General features: G+C 45.6%; 1 protein-coding gene across 14 annotated transcripts in view; it reads right to left on the bottom strand.

Annotated features, from left to right (window-relative positions):
* Nucleotides 1-25,035, bottom strand: part of ARHGAP32 (Rho GTPase activating protein 32) — a 217,559-nt gene that overhangs the window by 84,693 nt on the left and 107,831 nt on the right. For 9 of the 14 annotated variants that reach the window (XM_077249402.1, XM_077249407.1, XM_077249408.1 and 6 more), the window contains exons 3-4: nucleotides 4,862-4,968; nucleotides 393-480 (exon numbers count right to left, since the gene is read on the bottom strand). In XM_077249402.1, coding sequence (XP_077105517.1) covers nucleotides 393-480; nucleotides 4,862-4,968 — 195 coding nt within the window. The remainder of the gene's footprint in view (nucleotides 1-392; nucleotides 481-4,861; nucleotides 4,969-25,035) is intronic. The other 5 variants (XM_077249409.1, XM_077249406.1, XM_077249397.1 and 2 more) reach the window with 1 other exon arrangement.

Below are 25,035 nucleotides of genomic sequence, written 5' to 3'. Positions count from 1 at the left end.
GGAGCTCACAGTATATAACTACTCCCATCATCCGCCACCCCGGGAGCTCACAGTATATAACTACTCTCATCATCCCCGACCCCAGGAGCTCAGAGTATATAACTACTCCCATCATCCGCGACCCTGGGAGCTCACAGTATATAACTACTCCCATCATCCCCGACCCTGGGAGCTCACAGTATATAACTACTCCCATCATCCCCGACCCCCGGGAGCTCACAGTATATAACTACTCCCATCATCCCCGACCCCCGGGAGCTCACAGTATATAACTACTCCCATCATCCCCGACCCCAGGAGCTCACAATGTAATTTATCACACAGACAATCAATGTGTTTTTGGAGCAATGCAAATATAACTATGAAATAAAAGTGGAGGATGGGAGTTTTACCTGAATGCTGCCGAAGTCGACGTTCTCGTAGTGGAAGTGAGCGCACTCGGCCAGTTTCGGGAAGTGTCCCTTAGTGAAGGATATTCTGCTTGGAGGAGACATGTAGGAGGGAGAGTGAGTGACATCCTGACAGCTCCGACCCTGCACAATTCTCACCACTGTCCCTACATGAGGTTATAACTCTGGAGCTTCCATGGATCATGACATATTGTACTTCATGTTAGAGTAAAAAACAGCTAATATAGAAAAAATAAAAACAACACATACCATAAGGATGGAGCTTTCCCCCCAAACCTGTCCGACAAATCCACAAGCAGGATGCAGCAGCCCCCACTGGTTAAGGCAAGGGCAGCACGGGGGCAAACTACTGATGAGAACAGCCCCCCACACCTAGCACATTGTGGAGGGGCCGCACACAAACAGGGCTTGAGCAGAACGCCAGTCACACAGGTACGTGTGCTCGAGTATTTGTTATCGGACAGGTTTAGGGAAGGCTGGATCCTTATTGTGTGTACTTCATGTTACAGTTAAAACGTCTTTGATATTACCTGCGTTTATTTGTGAAAAAAACGGAAATTTGGCGAAAATTTTAAAATGTTACAATTTTCCAACTTTGAATTTTCATGCAATTAAATCACAGAGATATGTCACAAAAAATACTTAATAAGTAACATTTCCCACATATCTACTTTACATCAGCACAATTTTGGAACCAGTTTTTTTTTAGTTAGGGACTCAGTAGAGTTAAAAGTTGACCAGCAATTTCTCATCTTTACAACACCATTTTGTTTTAGGGACCACATCACATTTGAAGTCATTTAACCCCTTCATGACCGTGGGATTTTCAGTTTTTCCGTATTCGTTTTTCACTCCCCTCCTTCCCAGAGCCATAACTTTTTTATTTTTCCGTCAATTTGGCCATGTGAGGGCTTATTTTTTGCGGAACGAGTTGTACTTTTGAACGACATCATTGGTTTTACCATGCCGTGTACTAGAAAACGGGAAAAAAATTCCAAGTGCGGTGAAATTGCAAAAAAAGTGCAATCCCACATTTGTGTTTTGCTTGGCTTTTTTGCTAGGTTCACTAAATGCTAAAACTGACCTGCCATTATGATTCTCCAGGTCATTACGAGTTCATAGACACCTAACATGACTAGGTTATTTTTTACCTAAGTGGTGAAAAAAAATTCCAAACTTTGCTAAAAAAAAAAAAAAAAAAAAAAAAAAATGCGCCATTTTCCAATACTCGTAGCGTCTCCATTTTTCATGATCTGGGGTCGGTTGAGGGCTTATTTTTTGCGTGCCGAGCTGGCGTTTTTAATGATACCATTTTGGTGCAGATACGTTCTTTTGATCGCCCGTTATTGCATTTTAATGCAATGTCACGGCGACCAAAAAAACGTAATTCTGGCGTTTCGGATTTTTTTCTCATTACGCCGTTTAGCGATCAGGTTAATGTTTTTTTTTTTTATTGATAGATCGGGCGATTCTGAACGCGGCGATACCAAATATGTGTAGGTTTGATTTTTTTTTTATTGATTTATTTTGATTGGGGCGAAAGGGGGGTGATTTAAACTTTTATGTTTTGTTTTATTTTTTTCACATTTTTTTTAACTTTTTTTCTTTACTTTTGCCCTGCTTCTATAGCCTCCATGGGAGGCTAGAAGCAGGCACAACTCGATCGCCTCTGCTACATAACAGCGATCATCAGATCGCTGCTATGCAGCAGAAAATCAGGTGTGCTGTGAGCGCCGACCACAGGGTGGTCTATATGATAGAAAATACCCAAGTGTGACATTCTAAAAACTGCACCCCTCAAGGTGCTCAAAACCACATTCAAGAAGTTTATTAACCATTCAGGTGTTTCACAGGAAAAAAAAATGAACATTTAACTTATTTTTCGCTAAAAATTTACTTCAGCTCCAATTTGTTTAATTTTACCAAGGGTAACAGGAGAAAATGGACGCCAAAAGTTGTTGTACAATTTGTCCTGAGTACGCTGATACCCCATATGTGGGGGTAAACCACTGTTTGGGCGCATGGGAGAGCTTGGAAGGGAAGGAGTGCCGTTTGACTTTTCAATGCAGAATTGACTGGAATTGAGATGGGACGCCATGTTGCGTTTGGAGAGCCCCTGATGTGCCTAAACATTGAAACCCCCCACAAGTAACACCATTTAGGAAAGTAGACCCCCTAAGGAACTTATCTAGATGTGTGGTGAGCACTTTGACCCACCAAGTGCTTCACAGAAGTTTATAATGTAGAGCTGTAAAAATAAAAAATCACATTTTTTCCACAAAAATGATCTTTTCGCCCCCAATTTTTTTATTTCACCAAGGGTAACAAGAGAAATTGGACCCCAAATGTTGTTGAGCAATTTCTCCTGAGTACGCCGATACCCCATATGTGGGGGAATACTACTTTTGAGGCACAGTGAAAAGAAGAGGGGCCATATTGGAGTTCACATTTTGCTGGTTTGGGTTGATGGTGCCATGTCACACTGGCAGAGCCCCTGAGGGGCCAGAACAGAAACCCCCCATATGTGAACTCATTTTACAAACTACACTCCCCAATTAATTCATCTAGGGATGCAGTGATCATATTGACACCACATGTGCCTCACAGAATTTAACACCACTGAGCGGTGAGGAAAGAATAAATTACATGTTTACCACTAAAATGCTGTTTCAGCCCTAATTTTTAAATTTTTCTAATGGCTAATAGGAATTTTTCTTACAACAAACTGAGATCCATTTTTTCCTGAGTGCGCCAATATCCTACATCTAATCGGGAAATATTTTTTGATCACAGTGCAAAGCTCAGAGAGCAAGGAGCGCGAGATTTTACTGTCACAGTTTGCAGGTGCCATGACCCACTGGTCGAGCCCATGAGGTGCCAGAGCAGCAGAACCCCCCATAAGTGACCCCGCTTTACAAACTACTCTCAATGAATTCATCTAGGGGTGCAGTGATCATATTGACCCCACAGGTGTGTCACAGAATTTTATACTATTGGCAGTGAAGACAAAATAACTACATTTTTACCACCAAAATTTAGTTTTAGCCCCAGATCTTACATTTTTACACAAGAAGTAGGTAAAAAATGGCACCAAAATGTGTCCCATAATTTCTCCTGAACGTGGCAATACCCCATATGTAGCTATACAGTACTACATAGCCATACTGAGAGACTCGGGAGGAACGGAGCGATATTTGCTTATTCAAGTGAATGGGTCTGTGCACATGCCAGTGTGTTTCCATGGACCGTGTGTGAGTGTGTTTCTATGGACCGTGTGTCCGTGGGCAAAACACGCTGACATGTCCACTTTTTTAATGTCAGCACAGGCCACAAAACATCCAGCACACGTGAATACACATAAATAACATGGATGTCATCTGGGTAACGCGCATCGGCGCCGGGGAAGAAGCGTTACAGTAAGCTCTGTTCCCCGGTGCCGGGTGCTGTACACGGCTCTCATCATTCTCCCCTGCTCTGCCGGCGATCAGGGGAGAATGATGAGAGTTACATTTAAGTGATAAAACAGACAACAGGCGGCGGCTGACCGGACTATTACTCCCATCAGCCTACCCCTGCTGCTAATAACAGTGACAGCAGGAGTGGCGGATGGGAGTATTCATTAGAGATGAGCGAATTTGCTCAGGTTCCCTCTTATTCTTCAAACTATAGCGCTTGCCAAATAAGCTGCAGAGGAAACCCGGCTTCCTGGATCGTGCCGCTCGATCAGCTGATGGGTGCCGCAGCGGCATGTGTCGCGGCGTGTCACAGTCATAGCACATGCATGCTGAGCAGGTTTGCTGGGTGTCAGAATCAGCTGACACGCGGCGGTGATCGTCCACGTACACACAGTGACCGCGGGTGATTGCGATGACATAATATTCTGCCCATGGTCAAATTGTTCCAGGTGACATGGACAGAATATTACGTCTGATGTCAGAAAGGGGTTAAAGAAATTATGAAACGCTGAGTTGGCACCAACAGGGGGAGCCACTGGCCAGCCTAGGGCCTACATGGCAATAATCATTGTACGCCACAGAGTTTGGGTAGACCCTAGGATTTCTGATGGAGATTTACAGATGTTCACACGTTGCTTTTTGGAGGCCTTTTTTTCTGCAGCAGCACCACTGCGTGCATTACCTGCGTCTCCGAGGTGTTTTTCATATACATTCAACTGAATGGGAAAAAAAATGCACTAAGTGAATGAGAATTTAGAAATCTCATTTTGCAGTTATTGTAAAACGCTGGGAGGTTTTACACTGAAGAACGCACACAAAAAAAGCAGCGAAAACACAACATGTGAACGAGCTCTTAGGTGACCGTCACACTGCACCCGCCACATGGAGGCCGCTCAGTCGCTGCATCTCTGGGGGGCCGCATTGTGCCCTCTGGAGACCACCCTCCTCCGGGTCGCACTGTACATGCGCCATCGCAGCATTACACACACTACTCACTTTTTGACGTTCTTGACTTTCATGCTTGCGGTGTGACTGCCGGATCTGGTCGGGAGCTCCGTGGCAATGGGAATCTCTCCAGGAACCGGAATGTCGGCTCCTCGTGCCTGCCAGGAAGAAGAAACCGCGCCATTAGAAACCACTTAATGTCTCCTAATTAACAGACCAGCACTTGTGGCTTTGGAACAACGCCGACACCAGGAGAGATTATGGCTGAGATGGGACGAGGCCATCGTGTGTCACGTGGTTAAAGGGATCAATAGGAAGCGTAATCACAAAGGAATCGAGATCCACCTCGCGAGTGCTGTTCCGGCCAGCACCATGTACACCGTGGGCAGGACCTGACCGCACACAGCACATAGACGTGCTCCGCTCCTCAGGTCCAACACTATCAGCTCATTAATGGGTGAAGAACGTGACAAAATAAATAAATAAACCCAATACAGCAAAAGTGTGACCAGCAGCAAAGTAATGCAGCCGAGGAGCGGAGCCCGGGCCCCTGACTACTGCTCCATCCTATGCCCAACACATAGGACCCCGCGGACCCCTCTGGAGTCGGGGGCACCGGCCTCTTTCTTGTTTGAGAGGAGGTGCTGAACACTAATGGTCCTTCACAAGTAAAAACATCCAAGTCTAAAAAACATCTAATCAAACCACGTGGCTGATGACACGATAACTACTGATGAGCGAATATACTCGTTACTGGAGATTTCCCAGCATGCTCGGGGGTCCTCCGAGTAGTTTTTAGTGCTCGGAGATTTAGTTTTCATCACCTCAGCTGAATTATTTACAGTGATCACTCGCTGTGGTGATCACTCGCCAGCAGGGGGCAGCAGACCTCCACCAGGGCAGTGGTGATCACTCACCAGCAGGGGGCAGCAGACCTCCACCAGGGCAGTGGTGATCACTCGCCAGCAGGGGGCAGCAGACCTACACCAGGTCAGTGGTGATCACTCGCCAGCAGGGGGCAGCAGACCTCCACCAGGTCAGTGATGATAAGTTGCCAGCAGGGGGCAGCAGACCTCCACCAGGGCAGTGGTGATCACTCGCCAGCAGGGGGCAGCAGACCTACACCAGGTCAGTGGTGATCACTCGCCAGCAGGGGGCAGCAGACCTCCACCAGGTCAGTGATGATAAGTTGCCAGCAGGGGGCAGCAGACCTCCACCAGATCAGTGGTGATCACTCGCCAGCAGGGGGCTGGAGATCTCCACCAGGTTAGTGGTGATCACTCGCCAGCAGGGGGCAGCAGACCTCCACCAGGTCAGTGTGACGGGCTGCAGTGAGATCATGGGTTCCTATGGGGAGAGTGATACTGGGTCTGGGGCCGCTCTCCTCAATAGGAAACATGCGACTGCTCAGCCAAGCCGAGGAGATCACAGGCGGCTTGTCATCGGACTATGGACGCTGCAGGTTAATGTCCGCCTTGGTGAGCTTCCTCCACTGGTGACCTTACAATACAGCCCCACCATCATCCTCCATTGCTACAGCTCCAATCACAATTCCCCCCAGTTGGAAATGTGGTTTCTTTAACCCTTTCAGACCTACACTGTTTTCACCTTCATGACCATGCCAATTTTTACAATTCTGATGACTGTCCCTTTATGAGGTAATGATTCTGGAGCTTCAACAGATCCTGATGATTCCGAGAATTATTTCTTATCACATGTTGTACTTTATGAAAACGTTAAAAATTCTTTGATATTACTTTATTTTGTTCATAAATAAACACAAAATTTGGTGAAAATTTCACAATTTTCAAACATTGAATTTTTTTGCCCTTAAATTAAATCAGAGATATGTCACACAAAATATTAATAAATAACATTTCCCACATGTCTACTTTACATCAGCACAATTTGGGAAACTATTTTTTTTTTTTTTGTTAGGAATTCCGCAGAGTTAAAAGTTGACCAGAGATTTCTCATTTTTACAACACCATGTTTTTAGGGACCACATCACATTTGAAGTCACTTTGAGGGGTCTATACGACAAAAAATACCCAAAAGTGACACCATTCTAAAAACTGCACCCCTCATGGTGCTCAAAACCACATTCAAGAAGTTTATTAACCCTTCAAGTGCTTCAGGAGAACTAAAGCAATGTGGAAGGAAAAAATGAACATTTACTTTTGTTTCACAAAAATTTTCCTTTAGACCTAATTTTTTATTTTATTATTTTTATTTTTTTTTAACTTTCGCAAGTGAAAATGGACCATACAATTTGTTGTGTAATTACTCCTGAGCATGCACATACCCCATATGTGGGGGAAATCTACAGTTTGGGCGCACGGCAGGGCTCGGAAGGAGTGCCATTTGACAGGTCGTGTTTGGAGAGCCCCTGATGCGCCTAAACACAGTGGAAACCCCCCACAAGTGACACCATTTTGGAAAAAAAGACGCCTTTGGGACCTTATCTAGATGTGTATTGACCACCTTGAACCCCCACATGCTTCACAGAAGTTTATAACGTTAAGCCGTGAAAAACAAAATTCCCACAAAAACCTTTTTTTTTAGCTACAAATTTTGTATTTTCACAAGGGCAAAAGGAGAAAATGGACCCCAGAGTTTGTTGTGTAATTTCTCCTGAGTTCACCGATCCTGCATGTGTGCTCGAAAACTACTTTTGAGGAGCAGTGCAAAGCTCAGAAGGGAAGAGGCGCCATATTACAGTGCAGATTTTGCTGCACTGGTTTGAGGGTGCCATGTTACATTGGCAGAGCCCCTGAGGTGTCAGAACTGCAGAACCCCCATGAGTGACCCCATTTTACCAATTAAACCTCTCTACGAATTCATCTAGCGGTGCAGTGATTATATTGACACCACAGGTGTGTCACAGAATTTTATACCATTGGGAAGTGAAGAAAAAATAATTTACATTTTTACCACCAACATTGTGTGTAAAGGTACCTTCACACGAAGCGACGCTGCAGCGATAGCGACAACGATGCCGATCGCTGCAGCGTCGCTGTTTGATCGCTGGAGAGCTGTCACACAGACCGCTCTCCAGCGACCAACGATGCCGAGGCCCCCGGGTAACCAGGGTAAACATCGGGTTGCTAAGCGCAGGGCCGCGCTTAGTAACCCGATGTTTACCCTGGTTACCAGCGTAAAAGTAAAAAAAAAAAAACAGTACATGCTCACCTGCGCGTCCCCCAGCGTCTGCTTCCTGACACTGACTGAGCTCCGGCCCTAACAGCACAGCGGTGACGTCACCGCTGTGCTTTCACTTTCACTTTAGGGCCGGCGATCAGTAAGTGTCAGGAAGCAGAGGCTGGGGGACGCGCAGGTGAGTATGTACTGTTTGTTTTTTTTACTTTTACGCTGGTAACCAGGGTAAACATCGGGTTACTAAGCGCGGCCCTGCGTTTGGTAACCCGATGTTTACCCTGGTTACCAGTGTAAAACATCGCTGGTATCGTTGCTTTTGCTTTCAAACACAACGATACACAGCGATCGGACGACCAAATAAAGTTCTGGACTTTATTCAGCGACCAGCGACATCACAGCAGGATCCTGATCGCTGCTGCGTGTCAAACGAAACGATATCGCTAGCCAGGACGCTGCAACGTCACGGATCGCTAGCGATGTCGTTTCGTGTGAAGGTACCTTTAGCCCCCAGTTTTACATTTTCACACTGGGAAATGGGTAAAAATGGCACCAAAATGTGTCCCACAATTTTTGCTGAACGTAGAAATACCCCATATGGCTGTACAGTACTGCTTAGCCATACGGAGAGACTCAGGAGGGACGGAGCGCTATTTGCCTCTTGGAGTGCAGATTATCCAGACTGGTTTGTGTATTCCATAAAAAGAGCCCCTAAGTGCTAGAAAAGCAGAATCCCCCTCAAGTGACCCCATATTGGGAATTATAACCCTTTGGTAATTTATCTACAGGTGTAGTAACGATTTTGACTCCAAGGGCGTTTTCCAGAAACCGGCAGCAGTGGATGTCGCGGGGTGAAAATTGCAAACTGCCGTTGTAGTGACCAGTACGCTGTAGCGATCGGTAGGTTGCAATGACCGATACCGTTGTAATGACCGGTACACGTTGTAGTGTCCAGTACGCTGTAGTGACCAGTACATTTTCCCAGCCCATGCTTCTGGAGACACGCACCTGTAAATTAGGTGGGCTCTCATCACTACAAACCAAACACGTGGGCGCTATATGTGGTTTAGGCACACTGGAGATCAGAAGGGAGGGGGGCATTTGGATTTGGGAGCGGAGAATTTGCTAAATTTCTTTTGGCGGTGGAAGATCCATTTTGCTTTTCTAGAGCCTTTATGCTACAGTAACAAAAAAGCCCCCTATATTTCTGTCAATAGATGACAGATCTGATTGGGGACTTGCTTTTTTGTGGATTGAGTGGAAGCTTTTATTGGGAACACAGTTATCCTGCACTCTACGCTGAGCACTTACTTTGCAGTTTCCATCTAAATCTGAGTGATGTAATTCAGATGAAAACCTCGATGGATCCATTCACTATCGTGAGGCAGCCGAGTTACTCTGCACTCCGTCTGGCCTCTGTTCCGCAGTTTCCTTTTTTTTTTTCCAGAGGTGCACAAAACTGTGGCCAACAGCACTTTTATGCAATCCTAAAAAATGGACACCGCACAGATCCTATGGCGCCCACAGTGCCTCCATCTGCCTCATTATAGGGAATCTTCCGCCAGAGGTTCCGTCAGAATCACGTATTTCAGAGATTTACACGGAAACCCCGGTGTAAGCACTCAGCGCAGAGCGCAGGATAAATGTGCGCCGAGCCTTCCTACGATCTTTGGGAGGCAGAATTAAAACATCAACAGCATGTGAAGAATTGGTTTTATTTATTTTTTACGCTGTTCCTCATGCAGTATAAGTGATTAGCCAACTTTATTCCTCGGGTCGGTGCGATTACAGCGATACCAGACGTATAGCGGGTTTTTATGATTGGCTGCTGTCACACACTAAAAGACGCTTTTTATTGCGAAAACTAGTTTTTTGCATCAGCATATTTTGAGAGCTATAATTATTTCATATTTCGGCCGACAGTCAGGTTATGGCTTCTTTTTTTGCGGGACGAGTTGATGTTTTTATTGGTATCATTTTCGGGCACATGACACTTTTCGATCTCTTTCTATTCTGATTTTTGGGAGACAGAATGAACAAAAAAGTAAAAAAGTTATGGCTGTTAGACTAAAGCGATGCAAAATAATTTTTCTATAAAATCATTGTTGTGTTAAAGCACCAAAACATAAAAAAAATGATGTAAATGAGGTATTGCTGTAATCGTACTGACCCGAAGAATAAAGCTGTCTTACCAATTTTACCACACGTGGAATAGAATGAAAAACAAAAAGCAATTCCTGAATTGCTGTTTTATGCTGATGCCGCTGTAAGGTGACTCGTTTTTTGCGGGACAAGATGACGTTTTCAGCGGTACCATGGTTATTTACATCCATCTTTTTATCGCGTTTTATTGCACTTTTTGTTTGGTGGTATGATAATAAAGCGTTGTTTTTTGCCTCTTTTATTTTTTTTATTTTTACGGTGTTCACTGAGGGGGTTAACTAGTGGGGCAGTTTTATAGAGCGGGTTGTTACAAACGCGGTGATACCAAATATGTGTACTTTTATTGTTTTTATTTACATAAATAAATGTATTTATTGGTAATTTACTTTGTTTTTCTTTATTTGGGGATTTAAGAAAAAATAGAATTATTCTTACCGTTAATTCGGTTTCTAGGAACCTTCCATGACGGCATATGGAGGTTGTCTCTTTGCCCTAATGGGGAACAGGAAACACAGAGGTTAAAAGGACCTCCCACCTCCCACTTGCCAGTGACTTACAACTGAGACCATTGCACTGGTTTACCTTTAAAATCCCAGAACTAATCCAGGAATATATATCGGGTGGGAAATTAGTGCCGTCGTGGAAGGTTCCTAGAAACCGAATTAACGGTAAGAATAATTCTATTTTCTCTAGTCACCTTCCACGACGGCATATGGAGGAATACCAACTAATTTTGGCACTAGGGAGGGACAACGGCCTGGAGTACTTTGCGGCCGAAGGCTAAGTCCTTGTTGGACAATACATCTAGTCTGTAATGTTTAGAGAAAGTATGGAGTGAAGACCACGTTGCTGCCCTGCAAATCTGCTCCGGAGATGCGCCTGCTCTTTCTGCCCAGGAAACCGATGTGGATCTTGTTGAATGGGCTTTGATACCTACTGGAGGTAACTTGTTTTGAGCGAGATAGGCTTCCGTAATAGCCTTCTTGATCCATGTAGCGATGGTACTTTTGGCTACCTTTTTCCCCTTGTTTTGTCCTGAGAGATGGATAAACAGGTTATGATCAATTCGGAATGTACTGGTGTGATCCAAGTATTGTAAAAGAATACGTCGAACATCCAAGGTGTTGAATCTTCTTTCTTCCGAGTTTGCTGGATTGTGGCAAAAGGTTGGTAGAAAAATCTCTTGAGAACGGTGGAAGTCAGAGATAACCTTCGGAAGAAAGGACGGATCAAGACGAAGCACAATTGAATCATCTCTTACCAGGAGATAAGGTTCTCGTGTAGACAAGGCCTGTAATTCACCAATTCTTCTGGCTGAAGTAATGGCAACCAAGAACACGGCTTTATAGGCTAGGTTTTGTGGAGAACAAGATGATAGTGGTTCAAAGGGTGGGCCTGTCAGACCCTGGAGAACTATATTGAGATCCCATGGGGGAACTATGACCTGTTTTCTAGGATTCATTCTAGTAGCCGATGTCATGAACCTTTTAATCCAGCGATGACTCGCTAAATCTTGATCAAAGACCGCGCTAAGTGCAGAGACCTGGACCTTGAGGGTACTAGGCCTGAGACCTATTTCCAAGCCTTTTTGCAAAAAGTCCAATATAACGGGTATATTAGGCTTGAGGGGGTCTGGAAGGTTAGGCAGACAGAATGAAGAAAACTTTTTCCAGATCTTGTTGTAGATGGCGTTGGTCACCGGTTTTCTCGATTTTTGTAGGGTAGCTATGACAGGAATTGATAGTCCTTTAGCTCTTAAAACCTGGGTTTCAGCAACCACGCCGCCAAGCTCCACTTCTGAGGGTCTGGGTGGAGAATGGGACCCTGAGAAAGAAGATCGTGTTTTATCGGCAACATTACTGGTCCATCCACTTGTAGTTGGGTAATTAGGTTGAACCAACTCCTTTTGGGCCACAATGGAGCTATCAGGATAGTTGGAGTCCTTTCTAGGCGTATCTTCCGTAGAACCCTGGCAAGGATGGGGATTGGCGGAAAAGCATAAGCTAGATGAAACGGCCAATCTTGGGTTAAAGCATCCAACCCCCTGGGATTGCCTCTCGGGTTCAGGGAAAAAAAGGTTTCGACCTTTGCGTTCTGGTGAGAGGCAAAGAGGTCGACGTCTGGATGACCCCATCTGTGAACCAGCATGCTGAATATTTGAGGATCCAGGCTCCACTCGCCAGGATGGATTTCCTGGCGGCTTAGGTAGTCTGCCTGAATATTTGTAGTTCCCTTGAGGTGGATTGCCGTCAGGGATAATAAGTGCTTTTCGGCCCAAGAAAAGATTCGAGCGGAGATTTTTATTAGACTGAGGGTTCTTGTACTGCCCTGGTGCCTGATATGGGCCACCGTGGTCATGTTGTCCGAGTATATCTGTACATGTTGACCCGAAATCTGATGACTTGCCGCTAGTAGAGTCTCTTCCACAGCCTTGAGCTCCCTGAAATTTGATGATTTCTCGGAAATCGATTGGCTCCACTGGCCCTGATAGGGGACATGGTTCACTATGGCTCCCCAGCCTCTTTTGCTGGCATCTGTTTTGATGGTGGTTAGAGGAGACTGAATCCAGCATACCCCTTTCAGAAGGTTCCTGGGCTTCATCCACCATGTTAAAGAAGCTTTCACTCTGCCCGGAGTGTGGATCCTCTTGGCAAGAGTGCCAGGTTGACCATCCCAATTGTGAAGAATGTGGGCTTGTAGAGTCCTTGAGTGAGCTTGAGCCCAAGCCACCGACTGTATGCAGGCTGTCATGGAACCCAACAGCGACATTCCCTCTCGCAGAGTAGGAGATCTCGTTTCTTTGAACTTCCTGACTTTTGTTAGTAGGGGAAGTCTGTGATCGTCTGGGAGGAAGGACATTTGTTTTGCTGAGTCCAGCATTACTCCCAGAAATCTCCTGGTTTTTGCAGGTTGAAGATGAGATTTTTGTAGGTTCGGAATCCAACCTAGAGATCTCAGAATGTCTAGAGTGGTAGAGACATGTGCTATCAGGGTTATCTCGGTGGAAGCTACTATCAGAAGATCGTCCAGATAGGGCACTATACAGACACCTTGCTTTCGGATAAATGACACTACTTCGGCCATCACCTTGGAGAACACCCTCGGTGCTGATGAAATGCCGAAGGGAAGGACTCCAAACTGATAGTGCTCCACCCGATGATTCCCCTGTATCGCAAACCTGAGATATTTTCTGTGTCTCGGGTGAATAGGGATGTGGAAATACGCATCCTTGAGATCGATGGTAGCCATAAAAGAGTGATGTTCTATCAGAGGAATCGCAGATCTTACGGACTCCATCTTGAACTTGCGATATTTCACGTGCTGGTTCAGACCCTTTAAGTTTATAATAATCCGGACGTCTCCTGAAGGTTTGGGAACCAGGAAGAGTCGGGAGTAGTGTCCTTTCCCCCACTCTGATTGTGGGACTGGGGAAATTACATTTGATCTGATAAGGTCTTTGAGACCTAAGGACAATAGACTGCGATCCCTTGATGATGGAAGGGAAGTGACTTTTAGACCCTGAGGTGGGGGAGAAATTAACTCTATTAACAGGCCGTCTCTGATGACATTGAGAACCCAGTGGGAGCTGGTAATATCCTCCCACTGAACCACATATTTCGAGAGTCTTCCCCCCACCGGGTCGGAGTCATTGTTTGTCCTGCTGGGATTGTTGCTGCTGCTGCTGTTGCGGGACAAAGATATTCTTTCCCCTGCCCTTTGCGTAGCTCCACCTGCCGGTTTTTCCTTTGCCTCTTGCTTGAGAGGGCTGAGGTTGTGGGCCACGAAAAAAACGTTTCCTAGGCTGTTTTTGCTCAGGGAGCGCCTTCTTTTTGTCGGTGGCTTTATCGAGAATATCGTCTAGGGCAGGACCAAAGACGTAGTCTCCTTTGAAAGGTATGGTGCAGAGCTTAGACTTAGAGGTGATATCCCCACTCCAGAGCTTAAGCCAGAGGGCTCTTCTGGCAGAGTTGGAAAGTACGAGGGATCTGGCGGCGACTCTTACAGACTCCAGAGAAGCGTCCGCCAAATACCCCGTAGCTTTATGCAGAATGGGTAGGGAATCCAATATCTCGCCTCTTGAGGTACCTTGAGATATGTGATTCTCTAATTTCTCAAGCCAGCAGGAGAGGGCTCTTGCCACACAGGTGGAGGCGACGTTAGCCTTAAGGACAGCTGCAGAAGTTTCCCATGATTTTCTGAGGAGACTTTCGATCTTTCTATCCATGGGATCCTTCAATTGAGAAGAATCCTCAAAGGGGAGTGCGGTTCTCTTGGCGACTCTAGCCACTTGCACATCGACCTTGGGAATATCTAATTTAAGGTCGTCCTCAAGCAGAAATCTGTGCTTCATTTCTGAAGGGGTACTAAGACGCCTCTCAGGTAGTTCCCATTCCTGATTAATCATATTAGTGATATTGGCATGAACTGGGAAGCCCACTCTCTTCTCCGATGAAAGACCACCGAACATCTGATCCTGTATGGACTGCGGTACAGGTTCCTCTTCTAGTCCCATGGTATTACGGACAGCAGAGACTAGATCCTCAATATAGTCTGAGGAGAAAAGGTACTTCCTGACCTCAGCTTTAGGGGATACTGGATCCTCCCAGCCAACAGATGAGGCATGAGAGAGGTCCGAATCAGAGTCGGATTCCACAACCTGAATTTTCCTCTTCTTAGCCGGGGAATGAGGTTGTGGCTGCGGAGATGGAGGTGGGGGTGGAGGAGTAAAGGCTGCCAGAGAAGATTGTACCTCCTGTTTTACTAATGAGCGAATCTCATCCAATAGTGATGGCTGCTCAGCTCTTATTATCTTGTCCGTACATGACTGACAAAGTTTCTTGTCCCAGTTAGGAGGACATTTAGTGGAACAGATAGGGCACTTCTTTCTATAGGCACCTTTAGGGGCAGGTTTTTCTCCCTGAAATATATAAAGGGAGAGAGGGGTGAGGACTTCTAACCCCTGCTACACTCCTCCCGGATCCCATCCCTGCGAACACTTACAGAGGCAGGGGTGGCGCTGGGCTCCGCAGATACGGGGCATGAAGAACCTTCCATACTGAAGGAGATAGCCTTACCTCAGTGGTGGTTCAGCAGGCTTTTATGGACGCCGTCCAAGCAGCTGCTCCAGCGATTAATCCCCCTCCCCCTCCAGAATCCAGGTGAGGGAGCTGTGCGGTCCGACACGCCGGCCGGCGAAACCCGGAAGTACCGGCTTCTGGATGCATGAAGAAACCGGAAGTGACGCGCGAGAGCCGCTGACGTCACTTCCGGAACGCCGAGCCGACAACATGGAGGAGGAGGACGCCGGGCAGCTCCAGGAGGAGCCCGGTTAGGGAACCCCGGCCTGCTTTGCCCTCGTGGGGGCGCGGGAAGGCCGGGCGGGGGTCCCGAGGCCCTGCAAGCAGGAACGACGGGAGCAGCATGAGAAGGAGGCCAGAGGCGACCATCTGCTGCCCGGCTAAACAGGCAGCGCCTGCAAGGTACCGTAGCCACCGGCCACTACAGCACATGAGGAAACCTCTACCTGTCCCATGGGGAACAGGAAAGACACTGGCAAGTGGGAGGTGGGAGGTCCTTTTAACCTCTGTGTTTCCTGTTCCCCATTAGGGCAAAGAGACAACCTCCATATGCCGTCGTGGAAGGTGACTAGAGAAAAAAAATTTTACACATTATAATATATTTTTTCTAACTTTATTACCGTACAATGCGACATCGCTACAGAACATGAGATCCTGATCTGACACTGCACAGCAGAGCATCATATCAGGATCTGACAAGCAGGGAAGGAGACATGCCAGCGCCCGCTCACAAGCCACCTTCCCTGTAGGACCCGGCGGCCATCTTGGTGCCAGGGGTCTCCATGGAGACCATCAGAACAACGTGATCGCATTGCGTTGTTCGGAGGGAAAAGTGCAGAGAGCCCAGAGCAACGACAGATATCAGCAACCTCTTATTACAGTCCAGAGCAACGTCAGATATCAGCGTCCTCTTATTACAGTCCAGAGCAACGTCAGATATCAGCGACCTCTTATTACAGTCCAGAGCAACGTCAGATATCAGCGACCTCTTATTACAGTCCAGAGCAACAACAGATATCAGCGACCTCTTATTACAGTCCAGTGCAACGTCAGATATCAGCGTCCTCTTATTACAGTCCAGTGCAACGACAGATATCAGCGACCTCTTATTACAGTCCAGAGCAAAGACAGATATCAGCGACCTCTTATTACAGTCCAGAGCAACAACAGATATCAGCGACCTCTTATTACAGTCCAGAGCAACGTCAGATATCAGCGTCCTCTTATTACAGTCCAGAGCAACAACAGATATCAGAGTCCTCTTATTACAGTCCAGAGCAACAACAGATATCAGCGACCTCTTATTACAGTCCAGAGCAACAACAGATATCAGCGACCTCTCATTACAGTCCAGAGCAAAGACAGATATCAGCGACCTCTTATTACAGTCCAGAGCAACGTCAGATATCAGCGTCCTCTTATTACAGTCCAGAGCAACGTCAGATATCAGCGTCCTCTTATTATAGTCCAGAGCAAAGACAGATATCAGCGACCTCTTATTACAGTCCAGTGCAACGTCAGATATCAGCGACCTCTTATTACAGTTCAGTGCAACGTCAGATATCAGCGTCCTCTTATTACAGTCCAGAGCAACGTCAGATATCAGCGACCTCTTATTACAGTCCAGAGCAACAACAGATATCAGCGACCTCTTATTACAGTCCAGAGCAAAGACAGATATCAGCGACCTCTTATTACAGTCCAGAGCAACAACAGATATCAGCGACCTCTTATTACAGTCCAGAGCAACGTCAGATATCAGCGTCCTCTTATTACAGTCCAGAGCAACGTCAGATATCAGCGTCCTCTTATTATAGTCCAGAGCAAAGACAGATATCAGCGACCTCTTATTACAGTCCAGTGCAACGTCAGATATCAGCGACCTCTTATTACAGTTCAGTGCAACGTCAGATATCAGCGTCCTCTTATTACAGTCCAGAGCAACGTCAGATATCAGCGACCTCTTATTACAGTCCAGAGCAACGTCAGATATCAGCGACCTCTTATTACAGTCCAGAGCAAAGACAGATATCAGCGACCTCTTATTACAGTCCAGAGCAACAACAGATATCAGCGACCTCTTATTACAGTCCAGAGCAACGTCAGATATCAGCGTCCTCTTATTACAGTCCAGAGCAACAACAGATATCAGAGTCCTCTTATTACAGTCCAGAGCAACAACAGATATCAGCGACCTCTTATTACAGTCCAGAGCAACAACAGATATCAGCGACCTCTTATTACAGTCCAGAGCAAAGACAGATATCAGCGACCTCTTATTACAGTCCAGAGCAACGTCAGATATCAGCGTCCTCTTATTACAGTCCAGAGCAACGTCAGATATCAGCGACCTCTTATTACAGTTCAGTGCAACGACAGATATCAGCGACCTCTTATTACAGTCCAGAGCAAGGACAGATATCAGCGACCTCTTACTACAGTCCAGAGCAAAGACAGATATCAGCGACCTCTTATTACAGTCCAGAGCAGACAGATATCAGCGACCTCTTATTACAGTCCAGAGCAACGTCAGATATCAGCGACCTCTTATTACAGTACAGAGCAACAACAGATATCAGCGACCTCTTATTACAGTACAGAGCAACAACAGATATCAGCGACCTCTTATTACACTACAGAGTAACATCAGATATCAGCGTCCTCTTATTACAGTCCAGAGCAACAACAGATATCAGCGACCTCTTATTACAGTACAGAGTAACATCAGATATCAGCGTCCTCTTATTACAGTCCAGAGCAAAGACAGATATCAGCGACCTCTTATTACAGTACAGAGTAACATCAGATATCAGCGTCCTCTTATTACAGTCCAGAGCAACAACAGATATCAGCGACCTCTTATTACAGTCCAGAGCAACAACAGATATCAGCGACCTCTTATTACAGTCCAGAGCAACGTCAGATATCAGCGTCCTCTTATTACAGTCCAGAGCAACGTCAGATATCAGCGACCTCTTATTACAGTCCAGAGCAACAGATATCAGCGACCTCTTATTACAGTCCAGTGCAACGTCAGATATCAGCGACCTCTTATTACAGTCCAGTGCAACGTCAGATATCAGCGACCTCTTATTACAGTCCAGAGTAACGACAGATATCAGCGTCCTCTTATTACAGTCCAGTGCAACGTCAGATATCAGCGACCTCTTATTACAGTCCAGAGCAACGTCAGATATCAGCGACCTCTTATTACAGTTCAGTGCAACGTCAGATATCAGCGACCTCTTATTACAGTCCAGAGCAACAACAGATATCAGCGACCTCTTATTACAGTCCAGAGTAACGACATATCAGCGTCCTCTTATTACAGTCCAGTGCAACGTCAGATATCAGCGACCTCTTATTACAGTCCAGAGCAACATCAGATATCAGCGTCCTCTTATTACAGTCCAGAGTAACATCAGATATCAGCGTCCTCCTATTACAGTCCAGAGCAAAGACAGATATCAGCGACCTCTTATTACAGTCCAGAGCAACAACAGATATCAGCGACCTTATTACAGTACAGAGTAACATCAGATATCAGCGTCCTCTTATTACAGTCCAGAGCAAGGACAGATATCAGCGACCTCTTATTACAGTCCAGAGCAAAGACAGATATCAGCGACCTCTTATTACAGTCCAGAGCAACAACAGATGTCAGCGACCTCTTATTACAGTCCAGAGTAACGACATATCAGCGTCCTCTTATTACAGTCCAGTGCAACGTCAGATATCAGCGACCTCTTATTACAGTCCAGAGCAACAACAGATATCAGCGACCTCTTATTACAGTCCAGTGCAACGTCAGATATCAGCGTCCTCTTATTACAGTCCAGAGCAACAACAGATATCAGCGACCTCTTATTACAGTCCAGTGCAACGACAAATATCAGCGTCCTTTTATTACAGTCCAGAGCAACGACAAATATCAGCGTCCTCTTATTACAGTCCACTGCAACGACAGATATCAGTGTCCTCTTATTACAGTCCAGAGCAACGTCAGATATCAGCGACCTCTTATTACAGTCCAGAGCAACGTCAGATATCAGCGACCTCTTATTACAGTACAGAGCAACAACAGATATCAGCGACCTCTTATTACACTACAGAGTAACATCAGATATCAGCGTCCTCTTATTACAGTCCAGAGCAACAACAGATATCAGCGACCTCTTATTACAGTACAGAGTAACATCAGATATCAGCGTCCTCTTATTACAGTCCAGAGCAAAGACAGATATCAGCGACCTCTTATTACAGTACAGAGTAACATCAGATATCAGCGTCCTCTTATTACAGTCCAGTGCAACGACAGATATCAGCGTCCTTTTATTACAGTCCAGAGCAACAACAGATATCAGCGACCTCTTATTACAGTCCAGTGCAACGACAGATATCAGCGTCCTTTTATTACAGTCCAGAGCAACGACAAATATCAGCGTCCTCTTATTACAGTCCAGAGCAAAGACAGATATCAGCGTCCTCTTATTACAGTCCAGAGCAACGTCAGATATCAGCGACCTCTTATTACAGTCCAGAGCAACGTCAGATATCAGCGACCTCTTATTACAGTACAGAGCAACAACAGATATCAGCGACCTCTTATTACAGTACAGAGTAACATCAGATATCAGCGTCCTCTTATTACAGTCCAGAGCAAATACAGATATCAGCGACCTCTTATTACAGTACAGAGTAACATCAGATATCAGCGTCCTCTTATTACAGTCCAGAGCAAAGACAGATATCAGCGACCTCTTATTACAGTACAGAGTAACATCAGATATCAGCGTCCTCTTATTAGGGTACCGTCACACATTGAAATTTTCATCGCTGCGACGGCACGATCCGTGACGTCGCAGCGATCGTATGAATATCGCTCCAGCGTCGTAGACTGCGGTCACACGTTGCAATCACGGCGCTGGAGCGATGCCGACGTCCCCGGGTAACCAGGGTAAACATCGGGTAACTAAGCGCAGGGCCGCGCTTAGTAACCCGATGTTTACCCTGGTTACCAGCGTAAACGTAAAAAAACAAACAGTACATACTCACCCGTCGGTGTCCTTCAGGTCCCTTGCCGTCTGCTTCCTGCTCTGAGTGCAGCCGTACAGTGAGAGCAGATCACAGCACCGCTGCGCTCTGCTCTCACTTTCCGGCCGGCACTCAGAGCAGGAAGCAGACGGCAAGGGACCTGAAGGACACCGACGGGTGAGCATGTACGGTTTGTTTTTTTACGTTTACGCTTGTAACCAGGGTAAACATCGGGTTACTAAGCGCGGCCCTGCGCTTAGTTACCCGATGTTTACCCTGGTTACAAGCGAAGACATCGCTGGATCGCTGTCACACACAACGATCCAGCGATGTCAGCGGGTGATCAAGCGACGAAAGAAAGTTCCATACGATCTGCTACGACGTACGATTCTCAGCAGGATCCCTGATCGCTGCTGCGTGTCAGACACTGCGATATCGTAACGATATCGCTAGAACGTCACGAATCGTAACGTCGTAGCGATGGAAATTTCAATGTGTGACGGTACCCTTACAGTCCAGAGCAAGGTCAGATATCAGCGACCTCTTATTACAGTACAGAGCAACAACAGATATCAGCGACCTCTTATTACAGTACAGAGTAACATCAGATATCAGCGTCCTCTTATTACAGTCCAGAGCAACAGATATCAGCGTCCTCTTATTACAGTACAGAGTAACATCAGATATCAGCGACCTCTTATTACAGTCCAGAGCAATGACAGATATCAGCGACCTATTACAGTCCAGAGCAACGTTAGATATCAGCGTCCTCTTATTACAGTCCAGAGCAACAACAGATATCAGCGACCTCTTATTACAGTCCAGAGCAACGTCAGATATCAGCGACCTCTTATTACAGTCCAGAGCAACGTCAGATATCAGCGACCTCTTATTACAGTACAGAGTAACATCAGATATCAGAGTCCTCTTATTACAGTCCAGAGCAACAACAGATATCAGCGACCTCTTATTACAGTACAGAGTAACATCAGATATCAGCGACCTCTTATTACAGTACAGAGCAACGTTAGATATCAGCGTCCTCTTATTACAGTACAGAGTAACATCAGATATCAGCGTCCTCTTATTACAGTCCAGAGCAACAACAGATATCAGCGACCTCTTATTACAGTACAGAGTAACATCAGATATCAGCGTCCTCTTATTACAGTCCAGAGCAACAACAGATATCAGCGACCTCTTATTACAGTACAGAGTAACATCAGATATCAGCGTCCTCTTATTACAGTCCAGAGCAAAGACAGATATCAGCGACCTCTTATTACAGTCCAGAGCAACGACAGATATCAGCGACCTATTACAGTCCAGAGCAACGTTAGATATCAGCGTCCTCTTATTACAGTCCAGAGCAAAGACAGATATCAGCGTCCTCTTATTACAGTCCAGAGCAACAACAGATATCAGCGACCTCTTATTATAGTCCAGAGCAAAGACAGATATCAGCGACCTATTACAGTCCAGAGCAACAACAGATATCAGCGACCTCTTATTACAGTACAGAGTAACATCAGATATCAGAGTCCTCTTATTACAGTCCAGAGCAAAGTCAGATATCAGCGACCTCTTATTACAGTCCAGAGCAACAACAGATATCAGCGACCTCTTATTACAGTCCAGTGCAACGTCAGATATCAGCGACCTCTTATTCCAGTCCAGAGCAACGACAGATATCAGCGACCTCTTATTTCAGTCCAGAGCAAGGACAGATATCAGCGACCTCTTATTACAGTCCAGAGCAACGACAGATATCAGCGACCTATTACAGTCCAGAGCAACGTTAGATATCAGCGTCCTCTTATTACAGTCCAGAGCAACAACAGATATCAGCGACCTCTTATTACAGTCCAGTGCAACGTCAGATATCAGCGTCCTCTTATTACAGTCCAGAGCAACAACAGATATCAGCGACCTCTTATTACAGTCCAGTGCAACGACAAATATCAGCGTCCTTTTATTACAGTCCAGAGCAACGACAAATATCAGCGTCCTCTTATTACAGTCCAGAGCAAAGACAGATATCAGCGTCCTCTTATTACAGTCCAGAGCAACGTCAGATATCAGCGACCTCTTATTACAGTCCAGAGCAACGTCAGATATCAGCGACCTCTTATTACAGTACAGAGCAACAACAGATATCAGCGACCTCTTATTACAGTACAGAGTAACATCAGATATCAGCGTCCTCTTATTACAGTCCAGAGCAACAACAGATATCAGCGACCTCTTATTACAGTACAGAGTAACATCAGATATCAGCGTCCTCTTATTACAGTCCAGAGCAAATACAGATATCAGCGACCTCTTATTACAGTCCAGAGCAACAACAGATATCAGCGACCTCTTATTACAGTACAGAGTAACATCAGATATCAGCGTCCTCTTATTACAGTCCAGAGCAACAACAGATATCAGCGACCTCTTATTACAGTACAGAGTAACATCAGATATCAGCGTCCTCTTATTACAGTCCAGAGCAACGTCAGATATCAGCATCCTCTTATTACAGTCCAGAGCAGCAGCAGATATCAGCGACCCCTTATTACAGTCCAGAGCAGCAGCAGATATCAGCGACCTCTTATTACAGTCCAGAGCAACGGCAGATATCAGCATCCTTATATTACGGCCTTCATTACAGTCCAGAGATTATTAGAGCAGCAGCAGATATCAGTGTCCTTATATTACAGTCCAGAGTAACGGCAGATATCAGCGTCCTCTTATTACAGTCCAGAGCAACGACAGATATCAGCGTCCTCTTATTACAGTCCAGAGCAACGACAGATATCAGCGACCTCTTATTACAGTCCAGTGCAACGACAAATATCAGAGTCCTTTTATTACAGTCCAGAGCAACGACAAATATCAGAGTCCTCTTATTACAGTCCAGAGCAAAGACAGATATCAGCGTCCTCTTATTACAGTCCAGAGCAACGTCAGATATCAGCGACCTCTTATTACAGTCCAGAGCAACGTCAGATATCAGCGACCTCTTATTACAGTACAGAGCAACAACAGATATCAGCGACCTCTTATTACAGTACAGAGTAACATCAGATATCAGCGTCCTCTTATTACAGTCCAGAGCAACAACAGATATCAGCGACCTCTTATTACAGTACAGAGTAACATCAGATATCAGCGTCCTCTTATTACAGTCCAGAGCAAATACAGATATCAGCGTCCTCTTATTACAGTCCAGAGCAACAACAGATATCAGCGACCTCTTATTACAGTACAGAGTAACATCAGATATCAGCGACCTCTTATTACAGTCCAGAGCAACGACAGATATCAGCGACCTATTACAGTCCAGAGCAACGTTAGATATCAGCGTCCTCTTATTACAGTCCAGAGCAACAACAGATATCAGCGACCTCTTATTACAGTCCAGAGCAACGTCAGATATCAGCGACCTCTTATTACAGTCCAGAGCAACGTCAGATATCAGCGACCTCTTATTACAGTACAGAGTAACATCAGATATCAGCGTCCTCTTATTACAGTCCAGAGCAACAACAGATATCAGCGACCTCTTATTACAGTACAGAGTAACATCAGATATCAGCGACCTCTTATTACAGTCCAGAGCAACGTTAGATATCAGCGTCCTCTTATTACAGTCCAGAGCAAAGACAGATATCAGCGTCCTCTTATTACAGTACAGAGTAACATCAGATATCAGCGTCCTCTTATTAAAAAAAAATTTACACATTATAATATATTTTTTCTAACTTTATTACCGTACAATGCGACATCGCTACATAACATGAGATCCTGATCTGACACTGCACAGCAGAGCATCATATCAGGATCTGACAGGCAGGGAAGGAGACATGCCAGTGCCCGCTCACAAGCCACCTTCCCTGTAGGACCCGGCGGCCATCTTGGTGCCAGGGGTCTCCATGGAGACCATCAGAACAACGTGATCGCATTGCGTTGTTCGGAGGGAAAAGTGCAGAGAGCCCAGAGCAACGACAGATATCAGCGACCTATTACAGTCCAGAGCAACGTTAGATATCAGCGACCTCTTATTACAGTCCAGAGCAACGACAGATATCAGCAACCTCTTATTACAGTCCAGAGCAACGTCAGATATCAGCGTCCTCTTATTACAGTCCAGAGCAACGACAGATATCAGCGACCTCTTATTATAGTCCAGAGCAAAGAGATATCAGCGTCCTCTTATTACAGTCCAGAGCAAAGACTGATATCAGCGTCCTCTTATTACAGTCCAGAGCAGCGTCAGATATCAGCGACCTCTTATTACAGTACAGAGTAACATCAGATATCAGCGTCCTCTTATTACAGTCCAGAGCAACAACAGATATCAGCGACCTCTTATTACAGTACAGAGTAACATCAGATATCAGCGACCTCTTATTACAGTCCAGAGCAACGACAGATATCAGCGACCTATTACAGTCCAGAGCAACGTTAGATATCAGCGTCCTCTTATTACAGTCCAGAGCAACGTCAGATATCAGCGACCTCTTATTACAGTCCAGAGCAACGTCAGATATCAGCGACCTCTTATTACAGTCCAGAGCAACGTCAGATATCAGCGACCTCTTATTACAGTACAGAGTAACATCAGATATCAGCGTCCTCTTATTACAGTCCAGAGCAACAACAGATATCAGCGACCTCTTATTACAGTACAGAGTAACATCAGATATCAGCGTCCTCTTATTACAGTCCAGAGCAAAGACAGATATCAGCGACCTCTTATTACAGTCCAGAGCAACAACAGATGTCAGCGACCTCTTATTACAGTCC

This window comes from Ranitomeya variabilis, chromosome 4 (assembly GCF_051348905.1).
Source record: "Ranitomeya variabilis isolate aRanVar5 chromosome 4, aRanVar5.hap1, whole genome shotgun sequence".
In the NCBI taxonomy this organism is placed as follows: domain Eukaryota; kingdom Metazoa; phylum Chordata; class Amphibia; order Anura; family Dendrobatidae; genus Ranitomeya; species Ranitomeya variabilis.
This window is presented reverse-complemented; position numbering and strand designations above follow the sequence as displayed.